General features: G+C 41.7%; 2 protein-coding genes across 2 annotated transcripts in view; one reads left to right on the forward strand and one right to left on the reverse strand.

Annotated features, from left to right (window-relative positions):
* Positions 1-19,623, reverse strand: part of garem (GRB2 associated, regulator of MAPK1) — an 87,228-nt gene that overhangs the window by 42,883 nt on the left and 24,722 nt on the right. The gene's annotated exons all lie outside the window — the stretch shown is intronic.
* The window catches only part of prkdc (protein kinase, DNA-activated, catalytic subunit), a 33,640-nt gene continuing 14,781 nt past the window's right edge, over positions 765-19,623 (forward strand). The window contains exons 1-52 of the mRNA XM_069697976.1: positions 765-1,036; positions 1,892-1,968; positions 2,051-2,155; positions 2,454-2,528; positions 2,798-2,906; positions 3,012-3,124; positions 3,345-3,444; positions 4,116-4,171; positions 4,288-4,318; positions 4,404-4,561; positions 4,722-4,868; positions 5,056-5,220; positions 5,293-5,461; positions 5,817-5,866; positions 5,999-6,115; positions 6,489-6,638; positions 6,848-6,957; positions 7,150-7,309; positions 7,518-7,604; positions 7,720-7,839; positions 8,262-8,421; positions 8,523-8,632; positions 8,774-8,861; positions 8,996-9,159; positions 9,302-9,454; positions 9,708-9,815; positions 9,981-10,207; positions 10,425-10,519; positions 10,990-11,092; positions 11,439-11,572; positions 11,763-11,993; positions 12,099-12,325; positions 12,421-12,629; positions 12,753-12,885; positions 13,099-13,257; positions 13,515-13,718; positions 13,837-14,025; positions 14,189-14,293; positions 14,399-14,566; positions 14,681-14,808; positions 15,408-15,615; positions 15,824-16,002; positions 16,117-16,285; positions 16,809-16,874; positions 16,963-17,026; positions 17,261-17,409; positions 17,583-17,723; positions 17,882-18,001; positions 18,129-18,272; positions 18,459-18,610; positions 19,034-19,165; positions 19,375-19,486. Of these exons, the coding sequence (XP_069554077.1) occupies positions 874-1,036; positions 1,892-1,968; positions 2,051-2,155; positions 2,454-2,528; positions 2,798-2,906; positions 3,012-3,124; positions 3,345-3,444; positions 4,116-4,171; positions 4,288-4,318; positions 4,404-4,561; positions 4,722-4,868; positions 5,056-5,220; positions 5,293-5,461; positions 5,817-5,866; positions 5,999-6,115; positions 6,489-6,638; positions 6,848-6,957; positions 7,150-7,309; positions 7,518-7,604; positions 7,720-7,839; positions 8,262-8,421; positions 8,523-8,632; positions 8,774-8,861; positions 8,996-9,159; positions 9,302-9,454; positions 9,708-9,815; positions 9,981-10,207; positions 10,425-10,519; positions 10,990-11,092; positions 11,439-11,572; positions 11,763-11,993; positions 12,099-12,325; positions 12,421-12,629; positions 12,753-12,885; positions 13,099-13,257; positions 13,515-13,718; positions 13,837-14,025; positions 14,189-14,293; positions 14,399-14,566; positions 14,681-14,808; positions 15,408-15,615; positions 15,824-16,002; positions 16,117-16,285; positions 16,809-16,874; positions 16,963-17,026; positions 17,261-17,409; positions 17,583-17,723; positions 17,882-18,001; positions 18,129-18,272; positions 18,459-18,610; positions 19,034-19,165; positions 19,375-19,486 (6,993 nt within the window). The 5' untranslated portion in view covers positions 765-873. The remainder of the gene's footprint in view (positions 1,037-1,891; positions 1,969-2,050; positions 2,156-2,453; positions 2,529-2,797; positions 2,907-3,011; positions 3,125-3,344; positions 3,445-4,115; positions 4,172-4,287; positions 4,319-4,403; positions 4,562-4,721; positions 4,869-5,055; positions 5,221-5,292; positions 5,462-5,816; positions 5,867-5,998; positions 6,116-6,488; positions 6,639-6,847; positions 6,958-7,149; positions 7,310-7,517; positions 7,605-7,719; positions 7,840-8,261; positions 8,422-8,522; positions 8,633-8,773; positions 8,862-8,995; positions 9,160-9,301; positions 9,455-9,707; positions 9,816-9,980; positions 10,208-10,424; positions 10,520-10,989; positions 11,093-11,438; positions 11,573-11,762; positions 11,994-12,098; positions 12,326-12,420; positions 12,630-12,752; positions 12,886-13,098; positions 13,258-13,514; positions 13,719-13,836; positions 14,026-14,188; positions 14,294-14,398; positions 14,567-14,680; positions 14,809-15,407; positions 15,616-15,823; positions 16,003-16,116; positions 16,286-16,808; positions 16,875-16,962; positions 17,027-17,260; positions 17,410-17,582; positions 17,724-17,881; positions 18,002-18,128; positions 18,273-18,458; positions 18,611-19,033; positions 19,166-19,374; positions 19,487-19,623) is intronic.

Here is a 19,623-nt window from a genome sequence, read left to right on the forward strand (position 1 = left end):
CAAATTTTTCGCGGGAGAGATGGGTGTAAAAACTTTCATGAGTTTTTGAATATGATAAAGCCTCCAAAAATGCAGTTGTTTACGGAGAATCATAATAATCGCTTGGATAACAATAGGGCTTTCGCACCATCGGTGCTCGGGCCTTAATGATGATTGTATAATTAGTTAATGATATAATTGGTCATGTTTAGTGCTCGGGTTTAAAATGAAACGTTTATGACAGATTGAGGTGCATGCTGTGACAATTGGAGGGCACTGAATGATGATGATGATGATGATGATGATGATTAGACTGTAAATGTTCTCATCTGAACGGTTAATGCAGACATAATGTTGAATTTACATTTTCCAGTAATCTCTTCAAAGTAAACCTTCAGGGCACTGTACACTCATTATAGCCAGAAACTCCAGGAGGGTCCAAGCAGGCATAATAATAATATACTTTTTACTGATTAATATAAAACCAAAGTCTGTACCCTCGCGTGCAAAAGTGATTACCAATAGACATTTCAAAATAAAACTCGTAAAAAATAGGAAGACTTGTATATACACACAAAGTCTGCGGGATACTTCTTTTCTGAAAGGTTGAGTTGTGTATTTTGTGTAGAACATCCCCCTGTCATCATATGGTAGTGAAGATTCAGTTGTACTTGGGGTGGGGCGGGTACACACACGCTTTTATTTTGAAACGCCTGCCGCTGGTATCCTGTTGTGAGTCTTCCTGACGTGCGGAGGGATTTGAAACCGAATGACTGCACTGGCAACCTGATCAACTGTTGTTCAGCTAGTTGGGGGTGTTGTTCTGTGATCGTGCACTTATTAGTGACGTGATATTTGGTGCTGCTGATGTTAGTTTAGGTCACTGCTGCAGCCATGGCTTCCAGCAGCATCCCTGCTGGAGGGATTCAAGGGCTTCTTCTGAAACTTCATGAATCACTCTCAGACGAAGACATCCGAGCCGCCGCTTTGAAGTGTCACGATATCATCGGGGATTTGGGACAAGAGTGCATGCTGACACCAACCGAGAATGAACTTGGTAAGACTGCAAAGTCCGTCAAATGCTCCTCTCGATATCTCCCACGGACGCATTTAACTCGCGCCAAAGTCCATTAACAATCTGGTCATTTTCAATCAATAACACTTCTATTGTTGACGGACGTTAAACACCTCGCCGTAAAAGGTGCTATATGGATTTTTAGATACTACTTATCACTTCGTCATTCAGTAAATACTTCAGTAACACTGATAACCTTATCACGAACCTGTTTAATGTCGGGCTCTTCCGTCAAATCTCACTCGCTCAAAGCACAACCTGAAAACACGTAATTCTTTGACAATAAACAAAGCTTGCAAGAAGTTACAAATAGAGCTCAATCGGAAGTGTGCACAGTTAAACACGTAAAATAAAGATTACATGTTGCAGAATTCCAACACTAGTTTGAGTTCAGAAGTCTGCAGGATGTCGCTCTTAACCGCATAGTCCCTCCATCGTGGCACTTAAACCTTTAGGGGGAGTCAGTCTTCACTTCATAACATATGCACTGCAGAGCACGTGCTCATATCGTTACGATCACAATCTATATGACCCAGGTCATTTCTCCCTCTGCCTCAGCATCCAATCAGAGAGGTGGAAACATCTTCTCTCAAACAGTCACTTACTGTCTAATCCTTTAAAGGAAACTTTTCTAAATGCTTCTCCTGCCTCCACCCAACTTTTATGCAACTTTGATGTTTGCCTCAATAGGTCGACTGCAAAAGGTCCAAGTGGAAGCTGCATTTGTTATCCAATGGTGTTCTCGCAGTACAGATGTCATAGCGATGCACATACTTTAAGGAATATACCAAAATAAGTATTGACATTCATGATTCTTTGCATCTTTATCTCGTTCAGCTTTACAGACGTCCTTGCTGTTCTCAAAAGACGACGGACTGCTCAGCTTCCTCAGGAAGTCCCTGGCCCTGGAAGAGGTAGGTATCATGGGCCGTCCGGTAAGCAAACAGTCACATAGTGCACTGAGTTCTGATGTTGACAGAAACATCTGTTTTCCAGCTGCGGGACACCCGGGTCGAGATCTTAGGTTTTTTGGATAAGTTTTTGGACAAAGTCTCGCCGAGAGTCAAAGGTTGGGAAAAGACTTACGCCACTGACATAAGAGTGAGTTCTTCATTTGATACCAGAGTAAATGTTTTGTTTGTTTTTGCCTTTAGAAAGACGTGTTGGACACTGATGGTCTTTAGTGACAAGTGTCAGAATTGTAATCCAGAGCTAGTTCATACCATCACTGGCTTTTTACATGTGCTCATGTGCACAACAAAGACTTCAGAGAGGGAAGGTATTGCTGTGACAGCAGGCACCGTTACCACATTAAGCATTGTTCCTACTAAACATTTGCTTATATGCATCGAAGAGCTCCCAATTATTGCGTCGTTTACTCTTTGCTTTTGCTTTGCAGGACATTTGCATGTCTGTGTACACAAAGGAAAAAGTAGCCAAATGTAGGACTCCAGTGCTGGATCTCCTTATTAAGGTGAGTTTTGTTGGCTTGTGATGTATTATTGTTTTCTAGGTGAGCATCAGGAGCTGCTCTCAGGCAAGAGCAATCGATCGATGATAAGCAGACTTAACTATTCCTCTGATCTCTGTGGCACGTTGATATTTGAGAATATGGACTTTGTCACGTAACAACATTACAAATAGTCGAATTACGTTTGCTGCACTTTTTGAAAATGACCTAAAAGTAGTTGTTCTTGTGTCCTTTTTAATCATCATGTTTGTTAATTCCTCTCCAAACTGCAGGTTCTCCGAACAACCAAAGCTTCCAGTGTTGCTGCAGACTTCAGAATCGGTGAAATATTTAACAGATATTACAGCGAGCTCAGTCAGAGGAACAAATTAGCCGATTCAGGTGAGTGGTCCTTTAATACCAATCTTCGGTTTAACCTCATAATGAGGATGACTTTTTCAGGCATAAACTCTTATTCACTTTTTTTTTTTGTCAATTTTGCACTAGTTCTTGGTAAAATCTATGAGTTGCTGGGAGTTCTTGCAGAAGTTCATCCCAGTGAGATGGTCAACAACTCAGACAAACTGTACAGGGCCTATCTAGCAGAGCTGAAGGAGCAGGTATGTTCTACTGACGCTGGAGCATCGACGGAGATAAAAATGAAGAAAAAAAAATCGGAATTAACTTTATGAGTGCTGCTAAGAGTTTGGGCAACATGCCGGTCCTGTACATGTATTGTTTTTTTCCTGATTGTTAGACTCGCCTGCAGGTTTTTATAGACCGAGTTTCCTGAACTTGATATAACAGAAACAGCTGCGATTTAACTTTTTTTTTTTCCAGATGACTTCTTCGACAAAGGAACCGAAGCTTTTTGTAGTTGCTGGATGTTTGAGAGGAATCACTGCTCTAATGGTCAACTTCACTAAAACCATGGAGGAAGGTGGGTGGTTGTGTGTTTCTCCTTCAGTGGCCCATCCCTCCAACTGTACTCTCCTCCACCTTGCAAGGAACAAAATATTGTTTTAAGTGAGTGTTATAAGGGAGTTTTTCCTTCCAGCTCCCACTCATGCGGGAATTATTGAATCTCTCCGTCATGTTGTGAGCTTCTGTTGTAAGCCCGTTACTGTGTTAAGTGCCTGAGATGATTTATGTTGTGATTTGGCACAGTATCAAAACATTTAATTGAATATTTATGTTATTTACCAAATTTATGTGCACCTGTTTCATTTGAACCCAGTGTGAAAGTCTCTGCTGTGTTTTGATGTCACCGATGGTTACACCGGTGACCATGACAATGTAACGAAAGCTAACAAGATGGATCAGTGAACGTTATTCCAGTTGACGACAACTACACTCCTTATGTTACTGTGCAATAAAAGTGTAATGAAAGCCAACTAGATTGATTCATTCAACATATCAGTGTCTTTTAAACACACCCAACCTGAATGTGGCGATCGCACAATAAACACTGGAGTTCACGCTTTGATCCACATTGGTAAAGTGAGGTGCAAAACTAAATGCACACGTTTACTCTGGATAATTTAGTGCATTTTACAACAAATATTTCTCAATTTCATTTCTGCTTAACTAATATTTGTGTCTAAATTGCAGACCCAGCTACGTCTAAGGACATTTTTCAGTATGCCTTGAAGGCAATCAGTCCCCAGGTAATTCAATGTGTATTAAAGTCTTTTTTCTTTTTTTTTTACTTGTATGTGTACATACTGTTTCATGGCATAATGAGCTGCTTTGTGACAGCTTGTTTTTCTAATCTCTGATGTAGATGGAAATGAGTCGCTACGCTGTCACATTTGGTAAGATTCACCGTCTCGTGACCAAATGAAGATAAAACTTATTGAAAACAAGTCTCTCGCTGACCCTGTTTTTGTTTTCAATCAGCTGGACTCAGATTGTTTGCCAGACACGCGTCCCAGTTCAGCAGCTGCCTCATGGAGCACTACAGAGCTTTGTTTGACAAAATGTGTAAGCTCTGCGGACACATTAATGCTGAGATGAAGAAGACGAGTTATTATGCACTCGAGGCCTTCCTCAAACAGGTAAACACCGCAGACCTTTTGTACATAAGTACAACCAGCTGACTGACAGTTTATTCCATGATTAGGATAACTTCTTTTCAGACGTTTTTCAGGCTAAAGTACAAATATTTCTGAATTCCAACACCACTGCTGTGCATTGCTTTTATGAACATTTTCCCAGGTTGCCATGTTGGTGGCAGAGAATATTGAGGAGCACAAAAGCAAGTTGAAGTTCTTCATGCAGACGTTCTGCGGCATCATTAAAACCATGGAGTCCACACACAAAGAGCTGTCCATCGCCATACGAGGATATGGATTATTTGCAGCTGTATGTTTTACTGTTTTATTTGCTCTAACTGCAAAATATAGACGACAATGTATAGTTCATCCACACAAATGAATTAAGTTATTGTAATCTACTTTATGCTTTATGTTTAGTTTCCTGTTGCAGCTTCTGTTGTTCATATATTACACTCGAGTTCTTCATACAAAATGCAAAACTTGTTTTTCTTTAGCCATGCAAGAAGGTTTGCCCCCAGGATGTGGACTTGATGTACACCGAGCTGATCCAGCGCTGTAAGCAGATGTACCTGACAGAGTCTGACTCTGAGGACGACAACTTCTACCAGCTGCCCAGCTTCCTGGACTCCATAGCCAGTGTCCTCATCCACCTGGACAAGGTAAAGGTATCCGTATGTTGACCATTACGTCTTGCACTGGTAACGGTTGTCTAATACACACCTCTGCGTCAGATTCCAGAGGTGTACACGCCGCTGCTGGAGCGCCTCCTCGTGGTGCAGATCGACAGCTACCCTCAGTGCAGCGAGAGAATGCAGACCGCCTGTTGCAGGTCCATCCTCAAGGTGCTGGTGGCCATGGCCTCTAAAGGACCTGTGTTGTGGAGTTTTATCAGCTCTGTGGGTACGTTGATCATGAGCACATTGTATCTGAGTCGAATAGTCAGCATCTTTAACAGTAAAACGCTGTCTATTATCAGATACTGGTTTTAGAAACACCTGGTATGGATGTTAATATGGACATTGTTTCAAAAAAGTTATTTATTTCGCTAAAATATATGTGATTGCCAGTTTATTGTATCTGTTTTATGAAACTGTCCTTCTTATTTACAAAGAAAGAGATCGAATCTCAGAGTCCTTCAGAACTCCTGGTAACAGTAAAACTAGAAACTTTCCATTAAAATTAGATTTTAACAGCAGACTGCTTTTGTATGGCTGTTTTCTGAGAGCTACAATATCCACCTCTGCTTCTTTTTCAGTGCACCAGGGCTTGATTCGAGTGTGTTCAAAGCCCATCATGCTCTCTGAGGTCAGACTCATGTTTACAGATTTTGTTTGTATAACAACATAAATGTATATTTACTTGGCTAAATTCAGTCCTCTTAAAAATATATTTCTGATTAGATTAAATACTGTATGCCTTCTGTCCTTCTTTTCTCAGGACACTGGAAATGGTCCGTCTGAATCTTCCCAAATTCAAACTGGAAAGTGGAAAGTTCCATCAAGTCAAAACTACCTCGCTCTGTTTAAAGGGCTTTTAGACTGTGATCAGTTGAAGGTACAGTTATGTCATGAAGTTACGTTAAGATGTGTTAAAATATGTCTATTTTCAGCAGATTTGTTTAGCCTGCGATATATTCCTCACTACATATGATCGAGTCTCTTCATTTTGAAGACAACATTAACGTATTTTATAAATATTATAAAAATGTCTCTCAACTTCCTACAATCTACATCACCGATCATCATACTGTAAAACTACTTAAAATGCATGTGGCTACATACTGTGCCTAATAAACATTATAGAGAGGTACTTTCAAAGTCTTGTATTGTACACTTTTATATGGCCAATATATAGGTGCACTTATCTTGAGATAAGTAAGTATTTTTTATTACATTTATTTTTTTTATCTTTGTTGTTCCGCTTGCAGGATTCAGGATTTTTGGACGGAGCTTTTGAGAGTCAGAATGCGTCTCTCGGGTCTTTGAGTCGTCTTCTGTATGATGAGCTGGTGAAATCGATTCTACGCATTGTGGAAAAATTGGACTTGTCTGTGCAGAAAGTAGCAACAGGAGAAGAGGTGAGGTCTCACTCTGATGTATTTCTACAAGATGTATTTCTATTTCCGTACAAAGCGAACTGATGTGGTTCCTACCTGTTCCTTGTACAATAGGCCAGAAAGAACATTCTTGTGGATGTCATGAACATCCAATATTTCTTGAGTACTTACTAGCATCAATTTAAACATAACTGGTGTGGTCTGTTAATTCATGACGCTCACCGTGTTAGGCTCCGGATGATGCCGCCCACGTCCTGCCCTCCTCCGACCCCACAGCTCATCTGTTGCCCAATAAGATCAAAGACTTCACCGCCTTCATCAACCTGGTTGACTTCTGCAGGTAACAGAGACACAACATTATCATCATCATCATCATCATCATCATCCCTCACAGGTGTTATAAGAAGAACCGGAGTGTGTTGGATGCTTCGTATCGTAGTGAAATTGAACATATTCTGTATATTGAAGCACATTTACAGCTCATACAAAGATCTCAGGTGATCTTTTTTCTTTTTCTTTTCTGCCTCTGCAGCGAGTTGTTGCTGAATAAACACGTGGAGTATTTTCAGTCTTGGATGTATCCCCTCAGCCACGACCTCATCCTCCACTCCATACGAAACCCACTCGTTAGTGGCTTTTACAAGCTGCTGTCTGTCACCATGAAAATCGCCAATAAAATCAAGTACTACCAGGTAATATTTCACTTGTTGCTAAGCAGTTATTTTGGCCACAATGCCGGACTCTTCTGTCAGAGCATTCAAAAAATTTACTTGTGGGGGCCAAACTACCAGTGGAGTAGACAAATGTATCTTCAACTTCTCTTACAAATTAAATACACCGGATTGTGTGTCATCTTTCTTTTGTATAATACCAATATATAACACATTTGCTTTTGAATAGGGAGTTGGCGTGAGAAGCTCCACGTCCCCCCAGACCGACACGGTGATAAGTGCTTGTTTCGCACTCTTCTCTAAGTTTGGAAAAGAGGTATTTCTCCTTCCAATGTCTTCTGGGATTATTGTAAACTTGCTTGCTGGTGATATATACTGAAATGATGACGGTCGCAGACGTGTGATATAATGTGACGCGTGTTTCCTACTAGGTGTGTGTGAGGATGAAGCAGTACAAAGATGAGCTGCTGGCGTCCTGTTTGACTTTTGTCCTTTCGCTGCACCACAACATCATCGCTCTGGACATCAAGGCCTACTGTCCTGCTCTTGAGGTGGGATTTTTATGTCATTGTATATTTGTGAGCCAAAAAAAGATGACAGAATGCAAATGTACTGCAGCTGCTTTAGTGGAGTGATACTTGTTCTTCATTAGCTCATGTAATTTGATTACAAAGGAATTACAATTTGAAGTTTAAATTTTGAACATGTCGACGTTTGTGGAGAACTTCTCTATATGAGGGAAAAACAAACCAGGTTGGGAAGCACTGGTTCAGTGTTGTAAAAGTGTTTGAAAGTGTTTCCTACCTGACTTCGAAGATGTACATGTGTGTGTGTGTGTGTGTGTGTGTGTGTGTGTGTGTGTGTGTGTGTGTGTGTGTGTGTGTGTGTGTGTGTGTGTGTGTGTGTGTGTGTGTGTGTGTGTGTGTGTGTGTGTGTGTGTGTGTGTGTGTGTGTGTCCTCTGAATGGGTGTAGACGGCTCTGAAGTTGGGTCTGAGCCACGTTCCTTTGGCCAACGCAGCCCTCGATGCTCTGGAGGACTGGTCCTCCCACATTCCTCTGGACACCATGCAGCCGTGCTTCACCAACATCCTTCCTCTTCTGGACGGATACCTGAAAACCACCTCCACTCACAGTAAGATGGATGACGGACGCTTGTGCCGAATCGTAAATGCTTCCACTTCACATTTTGGACATATCAGCCAACTTAACAAAATCAAATGTTGTTCACTTTAGACAAAGATGAGAGCAACTGGGAGGTGATGTCATCTATGTCTTCAAGGAGTGAAAGAGGATACAACAGAGTGATGACAAGGCTGCTGAAGAAATCCAACCAGCTTGCCATGGTAAGAAACATCTCTGTATTCTGGGAGCAACTTGCTCTTAAAATATTCTGATGTTATTTTACAGTACAAAGATACAACTGAGTGTAAAAAAAACAGTTAAATATGTGTTTCAGCATATTGTTAACTTTAATGTGAACGCAGGAAGATGCTCCTCTTGTCACGGTGAGGCTCAGGGTGGTGAAGCTGCTCGGTCACCTGGGAGGAAAGCTGAACAGAAACCTGGTGACCAGTAAGGATTTACTGAATATAACCAACCTGCTGTCTTTGGACTTTGTTTTAGAGGCATGTTTTAAGAGCACCGTGACTGCTCATCGGGACGCTGGCTGTTTTTGTTGATCACAAGCTTCTATATTTGTCATTCAGTGGTCTCATCAGAAGAAATGATGAAGAAGTTTGTCGCCTGGGATTCTGAGAAGAGACTCAGCTTTGCGGTGCCATTCATGGATATGAAGCCTGTCATCTTCCTCGACCCGTTTCTGCCTCGCATCAGTGAGCTGGCTCTGTCCACAAGTGACAGACAAACCAAAGTATGTCATCTGACATCTATTTCAAGAGTTTCCTTCATCCGTGGCAGTAAATTGAAAATGCTGGTGAAGATTCCCTTCTTTGACATGATGTCAGTGCTAACAGCGAGAAATAAATAAAGGATTACGCCATGTGTCTTTGCAGGTAGCAGCAAGCGAGCTGCTCCACAGCCTGGTGGTCTACATGGTTGGTAAGAGTGCTCAGATGGTTGAAGGGCAGGACACCTTGCCACCTATGTACAAGCTCCACAAAAGACTGTTTCCTGTGCTGCTGCGTCTGGCCTGCGATGTCGATCAGGTATGTGCACCCCGGCCAGATGTCCACCACAGATAAACTTTCACTGGCCATAAAATGGCCTCAAATATCATTGGATTAGGATGGGTTGTAGTCATAAAACATATTGGTTCATCAAACACTGTAAGTGGAAACTTACTGTACTTTTAATAACATTTTTGTGCACAAACGCATACGTGGATATTGGTGTTTCCTACAGCGATGCTCGGGCAGAAGTTGTTTTCTACATCTCTCTGAATGAGGAATTCTTTTCCAGGTAACCAGACAGCTGTTTGAACCTCTGGTCATGCAGCTCATTCACTGGTTCACAAACAACAAGAAGTTTGAGAGCCAAGACACAGTAGCTGTTCTGGAAGCCATTCTGGTAAGCATTCATATTTTATGAAGAGCTTTATGGGCTCACATTAATGGCAGCTCTGAAATGTACTGGCACGGTCTGTCCTCTCTACCATTCAACACATAGTTGAGTTTTTAGGCTTATGGTGATAAAAGTTATTTTCTCACTCCTGGTTTGGTTGCTCCTCTTCAGGATGGTGTGGTCGACCCGATGGACAGCACGCTCAGAGACTTCTGTGGCCGCTGCATCGAAGAGTTCGTTAGATGGTCCATCAAACAAACCACCCCTAAGCAGCAGGAGAAGAGCCCCACCAACATGAAGTCCTTGTTTAAACGCATCTACAGTTTGGCTCTCCACCCCAACGGGTTCAAAAGACTCGGTGCCGCCTTAGCTTTCAATAGTATCTACAGACAATTCAGGTATGATGCATCTCTATCGGTCTCTGTGAGATGCTTTTGTATGTCTCGACTTTTAAGAGATTAACAAGCTGTACTGTGTTTTGTTCGTGATGTTTAGAGTTAAGTTTTTACTCTAGATTGTGTCCCTGACAGGTCCTTTAGAGAAATTGTGTCATGTCACCTAAATGTAGGTCTATTGCACCGTTGCTGAATGATTTGTGTGTGTTTGTCTCTCCAGGGAGGAAAATTCCTTGGTGGAACAGTTTGTCTTTGAAGTTCTCGTCGTATTTATGGAAAGTCTGGCTCTCGCACACTCAGATGAGCGATCGATGGGTAATCGTTCTTCCACTTTAGCTCCAAAGACACGACACTTAGATTTTCATATCAATTTATCAACTTTCAATTTACTGTATGGAGCAGATACACCTCAATGTTTTAAGCTTTTTATTATTATTTGAAAAGGGATGCACCTTTGATATTTCAACCATTGCAGAATGTTTTCTGCTCAGTAACATGATTTATTGATTTATTCTTCTTGTGCCAGCATTTATTTAAATCGTTTTGGGTTTTATATGTTTATATTTGTATTCAGAATTTTGAGTATTGTATTGTGTTTATAGGAAAGACTTTTAAAGTTCATGAAATACATGTATGTTCACAACACAAGCACAGTATGTGATTTGTATTGATGTCTTGGTTAAAAGCGTTTTATGTTTGGCTCCATTGTGAATTAATGGAAACTTCTGATTGCGTTTTATATTTAAAGCAATAAGAAGCTCTTTTTGCTTCTCATTCATACTCAGGTACGTTGCAGCAGTGCGGCAGTGCTATTGACCATCTGAAAAGAATCATCAAATACAAGGGCCCCAGTCTCAATCAGCACAATGCGAAGACACGCGTCCCGAGGTTAGTACTCCGTTTGTATATCAGTCTTCAACCTTTATCAATCTTCACATCTCAGACAAAGTGAAAATGCTCTTCAGTAAGTTTTTTTCCTTTTCCTTAATTTACATCCAATTATACTTGTACCAATGTCCTGTTTGTGCAAACAAAAACTGCCATTGCTTTTTCTCTTTTATTTCTATATTATGAAAATATACAAAAGAAACAACACAAAACCTTTAGGATAAAAAAAAAGAATCAGAAAACATACAACTAGAATGTACGATGTGGTCACTTTTAAATGAAAAGTTTGCAGTTGCCTACTGCATTGTATGACAACACATGTATTCATTTATTTTTCTCCCTTCAGGGGTTTTCCACCTGATGAGAAGTTGTGCCTGTCGGATGTGGTTTTATGGCTCCTGGAACAATGTGGCCGGCCGCAGACGGAGTGTCGCCACAAAAGCATGGAGCTCCTGTATGAATTTATTCCCCTCCTCCCAGGTCAGAACCAAGTTCTTCATTTTCTGAGGTTACCTTGAAAGAAAAGGAAAAACAAGAACAGATACATAATTTAGAAGAAAAAAAAATATGAACATTATCCCATTTTATTCTTCATTTCAATTACATTTTGAAAACAACAGTTGAAACCGTCTGCTTCTCTACTGTAAATTTGTGGATGTGTGTGACTTAGGAAATAAATCCCCACCTCAGTGGTTGGAGGGCATGCTGAAGGATCACGGCCCAGGTTTCCTGACGTCGCGGTTTGAGGGCGGAGGTCTCCTCTCGCAGCCCACTCTCAGGGAGCTGAAGGGCCCGTTCAGTGTCAGAGCCGCGCTGCAGTGGATGGACCTGCTGCTGGCGGTTCTGGACTGTTACAACACCTTCATCGGCTTACACATAATCAAGTCTCAGTGCATTCTGAGTAAGTCCTAGTTGGGTTGACGTTAACGAGTTCCCGCGTTTATACAACATTTTAAATTAAAGATGATAATAAGTGGTCTTATTAACTATTTCCTTTGCTTCCAAGGCTCCAAAGACCAGTCGAGCTTTCTGAAAGCTACACATTTCTTTTTGTCTGAGTTGGCGACTCACGATCTGGCAGCAGCACAGAGCTGCTTCCCTCTCGGCGAGAAGACCTCCCACTTCAGCCCGAGAGAGGCGGAGCAGTACAACTACAGCAAGTGCACCATCATCGTCCGCCTGCTGGAGTTCACCTCGATGATTCTGGTCAAAGGAGACCAGGAGTTCTGGAAGGTATCGCTCAACTACAGACGCTCCGACATCAAGAGGCTCAGTCCTGATTCTACCTCTGAAAGTTTGTACTCATAATTTCTGAATTTTATTCACAGCTTCTGGAACAAGAACTCTTTTGCGGCGTTTTCTTTGAGCTGACTGCAACGGTGGTGTGTGAGCCGTCCACTGTGGGCTTCAACATGGCCGACGTGGAGGTGATGAAGAACCTACCGGAAATGTGTGTTCCTCTGCTGAAGGCACTGCTGGCCTCGCCTTACCGCAGTGCCATTGAAAGCAGCTTGCGGACAAAAATCTCCCATAAAAGGTGTTTGTGCTCTCATTTGTAGTAAAACACAAGCGACATGCCGCATCCTCAAACATAACAACATCATATATAGTTGTGCCATTATTAACACCTCTAACATTTTTTTTTTTTAACTGTCCACAGTGTGGAGGACTTGTGCGCTGTAGACCTTTACCATTCCAGCACTCTCCGCCGCCACGACCAGATGGAAATGGTTCTCTCTTCCTGTAAGCAGATCCACAAAGCCGGCTTCCTCAGCTCCATCCTGCACAGCCAGGTATGAACATCAATTTTAATATTTGTGCCACAGGTCTTTAGTTGTCCAAGTGTGGCACAAAGTATAGCTTTCATTATCAGCAAACTCACAAAACATTGAGACAAATGAACTAAAGTAATGCATTTAATTTATATGCTGATGACATATTTAGGTGTAGAAGTATTACATAGATTTTTCATTAGCTTCCACACTTTTCTCTGTCTTTTTTTAAAGGATTCATCTGACGCCAGATCTCTCGGGTCCCAACTTCTAATGACGGTGTATAAAGGAATCGCTCCTGGAGAGGACAGAAAGGCACTTCCATCCCTGGATATAACCACCAGGAGGGTCGCAGACGGCCTGCTTCAGCTTGCCTTTTCTCTCAGTCAACAGGTCAGTGTTACTACTGTTTACACAGGTTTGGTCAAATCTGATAAAACAACCAGTAGATTCACTGGAACTGGATAAAAGTCTGAAAGTAAGAAGTAGTGGATTGGATCTAATGAGATTCTCAGGTTGGAACAGAGTATCAATACAGAGCTTGTAAAAACTAGACGTTGCAATAAAAGACAATGTTATAAAAGCATGTATTTCTGTGAGGGTACCAGGTGTTTTACTGCCTTTTGTTGCACATTATTATTTCCCTGCAGAGTGAGCAGCTGGTGGGTTTGCTGTTGAACACCATCATGCTTTCTGTGCCGATATCTGGAAGTCACAGCCACAACTTCCTGAGTTTCTCGCACGGCGAGTACTTCTACAGCCTCTTCCAGACGACCGTCAACACTGAGCTGCTCAGAAGTCTGGACACCACAGTGCCACGCCTCATGAAAGTCTCCTCTCAAAATCCCAGCATGGTACTTCACATGTAGATAGTATAATAACCTTAATATTATACAGTGTGTTGTAGCCGTGCACCTGTAAAGGAAGATACCTCTTCTTCTGAACGTGTTTTATTTTTTCTTCTTCGTTCAGGTGAGTGTGCTGCTGAACGGCATGGTGGACCACAGCTTCAGAGAACGCTCTGTGAGGAAGACTCAGGGGAAACAGCTGGTTGAAGAGGTGCTCAGAAGATGGATGAGTCTGCAGTCGTGGTGGGATGGAGACTCTTCGACTCCAGAGAGCAAGACCGCCACTCTTCTGCTGCTCTCAAAGCTTTTACAGGTCCAGTATTAACACGTTGCAGCTACATTTGCAGGCACCCTAGCAGAACACAACCAAACAAATATACATCGACGCCCTTGAATAATAATAAAAGTCATCATTTATGTGAAAAACCATGCCGTCCATTCTTACCGTTTCCCATTGTTTTCCCATCTCTGATCAGATTGATTCCTCCGTCTGCTCCGATATCAACCATGAAGCATTCAGACCGGTGTTTTCCACCTTCACAATGCTGCTGGTGGACCTGAATCTGCCACTGAATCTCAAGGTAATACAGAGTTTACATGTTATCGCATCGTCAGTATATTTGATGACTTCAGATTACTCTACATTTATCACCTTTTCTGTCCTTCTGTCCTCGTCACCTCTGCAGAGCCAGGCCCTGCTGGTGTTGCCCTTCTTCACAACCCTCCCAGAGGAGCCACTAGCTGAGCTGCAGAGAGCCCTCGACACCCTGGTAGCTTCTCACTTCCCCATGCAGTCTGATGAGTTTGCAAAGGGCTCCCTGCACCGCAACAACTACATGGACTGTATCCGAAAGGTAAAGATAGGGCTTCAGAGAGAGGCGGATGCAAGTTTCAACTCAATTTGCTTTTAACGACATTAAAGACTTGTTTTACTTGTTGTTTCGGGCCAACCCTGCATGTCTTTTTAGTTGCTGGATGCCCTGGAGCTTTCTCAGAGTCCTCTCCTGCTCCGACTGCTGGCACAGGTTCTGTGTCGAGACAGAAAACACATCATGGAGGAGCAGTTTCAAACCTGCTTCCAAAGAATTGCGAGGCGGTCAGTAAAAGTTCTTCATTTGTGGGGAAAAGTAAGGTTAGCATGGAGTTTAGACACACACTACAGCAGTGATTTGAGCTGTACTTGTACTTGCGAACCAATTGGGTCCAGTCTACATCCAGGACATGGTCCAACCTTGCATCCCAGCCCGTTCACTCCGCTCTGCATCGGCCAATCAGCTTGTCGCGCCCTCACTGCGAGCTAAACACTCTACAAAATCACGACTGTTTGCTGTCCTGGCTCCTAAATGGTGGAATGAGCTCCCCAATGACATCAGGACAGCAGAAACTCTGTACATCTTCCGCCGCAAACTAAAAACACACCTCTTTAGACTTTACCTTGAATAGGAGGCACTTTAGTAGCACTTAAAATGGCACCCACTTATAGCATTTTGTAGTTTGGCTTTCTTGAAGAAAATTGTACTTTCTTGATTGTTGTCGTTCTGAATTTGTACCCTCATGGTTGAAATACACTTATTGTAAGCCGCTTTGGATAAAAGCGTCAGCTAAATGAAATGAAATGTACTGTTCCACCACAGTGAAATACAGGAGTTGGTTTTTTATTGTGTCTTGTCCCTGTGTTTGTCACCGTCTGATTAGGTCCAGCAGTGAGCGGCAGCTCCAGCTACTGTCCGCAGCATACGGTGTGATTGAGCAGGGTGATGTGCCGGTGAGCTCCATGCTGCAGGCCATGATGGAGAGAGTTCTGCTGCCTCTGGCCTCTCACTGCAGCATCAAGGGTCTCAACGACTTCTTTGTGGCAAATGTCTGTGACATCATCGCTTTCCTGCTCAGTCGCTTCACCAAGGTCTGCCTCTTAACGTACATGAAGATTTCTTTATAACACAATAATTAATCTGGTAGCTGTTGTAGTTTTTTTTTGTAAATGAACTACGTATACCTTTCAGCAATGTTTTTATGTTCAGTTTTAATGATTCATTAATGTGGTATATCTAGCTTTTAATCAAACATGTTATTGTATTATGTTGTTGTTGTTTTTGTTTAATTCATTTCAGTCAAACGAAGCTGCGTTTGAGATCCAGTTGCTGAAGAAGAATGGCTGCTACAAGCTGATGGAGCTCCTGTATTCACGGCTTCCCAAAGAGGAGGTTTACTCGAAGGAGTCCCGCATCAATCAGGTGTACTGTCGCTCCGACAAACCAGAAGGAAACGAGTTGTCCAAGGCTTTGATGAAGTAGGACTCCCCAACACTTTGGTCATTTTTTATTCCATTTTATTCTGTGAATAAATCCTGATTTTATATATATATATATTATTTTATTTTTATTTTATTTTTTTATCTTATTAGGTCGTGTTTTGAAGCCTTCACTGAGAACATGGCTGGAGAGACTCAGTTCCTTGAACTCAGGAGACATTATCACTGCGCTGCATACAACTGTGCCACCGCCGTCATCAGCTGCAGCTTCAGTGAGCCCAAATTCTACCAAGTCTTCCTCTTCAGTGAGAAACCAGAGAAGGTACTGTTTATGAAAACATCCAAGTCACTCCAACACTGCACTCTATCGTTTTAGTTCAATTAATCACGGACATTATTTTGCTGTCTAATGACGTGGTCCTCAAGTGGTGGGGTGGGACCCAAAAGTGGGTCAGAGGGTCATTTTGAGTGGGTCGTGGATCTGTGCCGGAAAAAAAGAGTTGGAAGAAAAAAGTCAACCTTTTGATTATCATCACTTTGAACTTGTTCAAGGGAAGTCTGTCTTTGTAATTTATTGGATTTTTAGCCCTAGTTGCTCTTTTGATTATTTTTTGTTTTTGTTTATTTCATGTATGCATGACGACACTGTATTACTGCACTTTTTTTTTGCTAAATGTGGCTAAAAAAAAAAACGTGTAAAATTTGGGCCTAAAAATTTGGTGACGAAGGAAAAATGTTGGACCTGAGCTGGCACCAGTTGACAACCACTGCTCCATACAAAGACGGTAAGAGTATTTGCTTTAAGAGGCCCTCACTGATGGTGTGCTTTTTCCTTCCTCTTCCAGAATCAGTTCATTCTTGAAAACATCATCGATGTTAGTAGGACCTACAACTTTCCAATTGAAATTGAGGTATGTTGTTTGTTTGTTTCACAGTGTACTTCATTATTAAAGTATATTGTTAAAGTTGTGGTTCGTTATTTTTTTGACATCACTGCAGGTCCCGCTTGAGAGGAAGAAGAAATACATCCTTATTCGAAAAGAAGTGAGCGAGGAGAATGCAGGTATCAACGGCTCATGTTTTTACTCCTTCGTGATGAGGCCGTCTTTGTCACACAGCATTATAATTGTTTACTTTTACTGCATGTACTGACATTATCTCAAATTGCAGACTTGTCTTTAGGCCAATACAAAAAAATGTGATGGTTTATAGTTAATATTAGGTGAGCACAGAGGTCAGTGAAAGTAAATCAAGTTGATGACGTTTGTTGATGTGATTTATATTGTGGTTTCCATAGAAGCGCCCGTGTATCTGTCCTCCCAGTCTTACATGGCCGACAGCAGCCTGAGCGAGGAGATGAGTCAGTTCGACTTCTCCACAGGAGTCCAAAGCTTCTCCTTCAGCTCCCAAAACCCAGAAGGACAAAAACGCACAGCTGCAAAAAGAGTTTGTTTTTGTTTTAACATTTGATGGTCTAAACATTGTTTTAGAAGGTCCTCGGAGCCAACTAACATTTGCATGTTTAGGACTTTTACACTTCATTTAAAATTTTTGGCTGATGAATTATAATCTGTTTTTGTTGGTGTTAAGAAGGTTTGTTGGTGTGTTTGTAAATGTAGGAGACGGAGGAGATGCGTCCTTCCCAGGATGCAATGGTGGATCTAGAAATGGATGAGCTGAACCAACATGAGTGCATGGCGAGCATGACTGCTCTGATTGGACACATGCGAAGGAACAACATCACCCCCAAAACTGAACAGGTCATTTGCATTACATTTCATCTGAACATCAGATGTTCTTACTTTACATAAATTACAATAATTTAATCTCTTACTTTAATGAATACAATCAATCTGTAAACATTATTTGTGAACTTGTGTCATTACAACTGATCTATCTCTGTTGTTTATGAAAACAGGGAATTGTGCCTAATGAGCTTCCTCCATGGATGAAATTCCTTCATGGAAAACTGGCAAATCCAGCGACACCTCGGAACATTAGACTCTTCATCTCGAAGCTCATCATCAACACAGAGGAGGTGAATGTCCCTCTATATTTATTCAGTAACAGTAGTCGTAAATTAATTAAAAAGTATTTTCCTGCATGTGGCATCTCATACTCACTTTGCATTCATGAATTGAATCTTTGCTGTCGTGTCTCTCCAGGTTTTTCGTCCGTATGCGAAGCACTGGCTCGGGCCGCTGCTACAGCTCGTTGTGTCTGGAAACAATGGAGGAGAGGGGATCCATTTTATGGTGGTGGATATTGTGGTCACAGTGCTGTCATGGACAAGTCTGGCCAGCCCCAAAGTTGGTTATTCTTCCATTTAAGAAACAACACATCATATTTATAGTGTTAGCGTTTCAGCAGATGTTAATACAGTGTCATAAAAGTCCTCGTGTCCTTTCCTTTTGCTATTCTTGTCTTTTATTATGATATAAAATTGCTGTCAAGCCCTAACAGATTATTATCAGTAACAATATTTTTTATGTCAGGGTAACCCCAGAGATGAAGTCCTCGCCAACCGGCTGTTTCAGTTCCTGATGAAGAACAGCTTTCACTCGAAGCGGGCCGTTTTCCGCCACAACCTGGAGATCATTCGCACTCTGGTGGAGTGCTGGAAAGACTGTCTGCATGTGCCTTACAGGTAGTATTGTACGGAGTGGGACTGAAGTGTGAGAGCGGATTCAGACACTGGATTAAACTGCGTTTTATCAACTCTGTGTATTTTAGGAAAAAAATGTAACTTCAATTTTCAGGTTGAATATATGAGAACAAAACAAAGATAAGATAGTCTGACCAAGAGTTTCTGTTGTTCAGTGTTCTTTGAAATCTGAGAAGAGATTTTATTAAATTCGTCTGTTGTTCTCGGCTGCAATTTCATCCCATGAGTTACAAAAAGCAAGAAAAGGGCAGCAATTGTATTTATTATTAATTTATTGTTTTGTTTTCTAGTCCTAACCATTAAATCTAGGAAAGCGTGTGTTAAAACATTGTCATGATTAAACAGTTGGTAGCATAGTAGCTAACAGCTGGTCCTTGGCTTTCATCTCTTTTCTTGTCTTTGTAGTTTGATATACGAGCGCTTCTGTGGCCCCGACCCGAACAGCAAAGACAACTCGGTCGGACTTCAGCTGCTGGGAATCATCCTCGCCAACAACCTGCCTGCTTACGATGCTTCATGTGAAATTGAATATGAGCGGTAGTGGAGCTTCATTGTCTCACCTGTTTGAAACCTTGATTTAATTTGATAATATTAACATGGATTGTCTTTTACAAGTAAAAAGATGCCGGTTCAGGGGACATAAGTGGAGAGCAGTTTATTCAGACATTAATAGTTTATTTTCAAATGTGTGTACATGTGTGTTGTAGCCACCTTGCAAAATTCCTTAAATCATTTGTGTGTTTCAGGTACATCGAGTCTCTCTCCAACAACGTGTCCTTCGTCAGGTACAAAGACGTCTACGCAGCCGCTGCTGAAATCACCGGCCTCATCCTGAAGAGTATGACCGAAATGGGCAACGTATGAACTTGAATTACAATTATCATCATCATTCATGTTTGCGTCTGAGGAGAGCTCAAAGCAGCCTATTAGGGAAGATGTCACATGGAGAAGACTATTTATATTCAGAGGTTCATGTTTCGGTGAAGTAAGCAGAT

This window comes from Brachyistius frenatus, unplaced genomic scaffold (genome assembly GCF_029030835.1).
Source record: "Brachyistius frenatus isolate BFR_SWC_R1_liver_20210118 unplaced genomic scaffold, ASM2903083v1 Contig_25, whole genome shotgun sequence".
NCBI classification, from domain to species: Eukaryota; Metazoa; Chordata; class Actinopteri; family Embiotocidae; genus Brachyistius; species Brachyistius frenatus.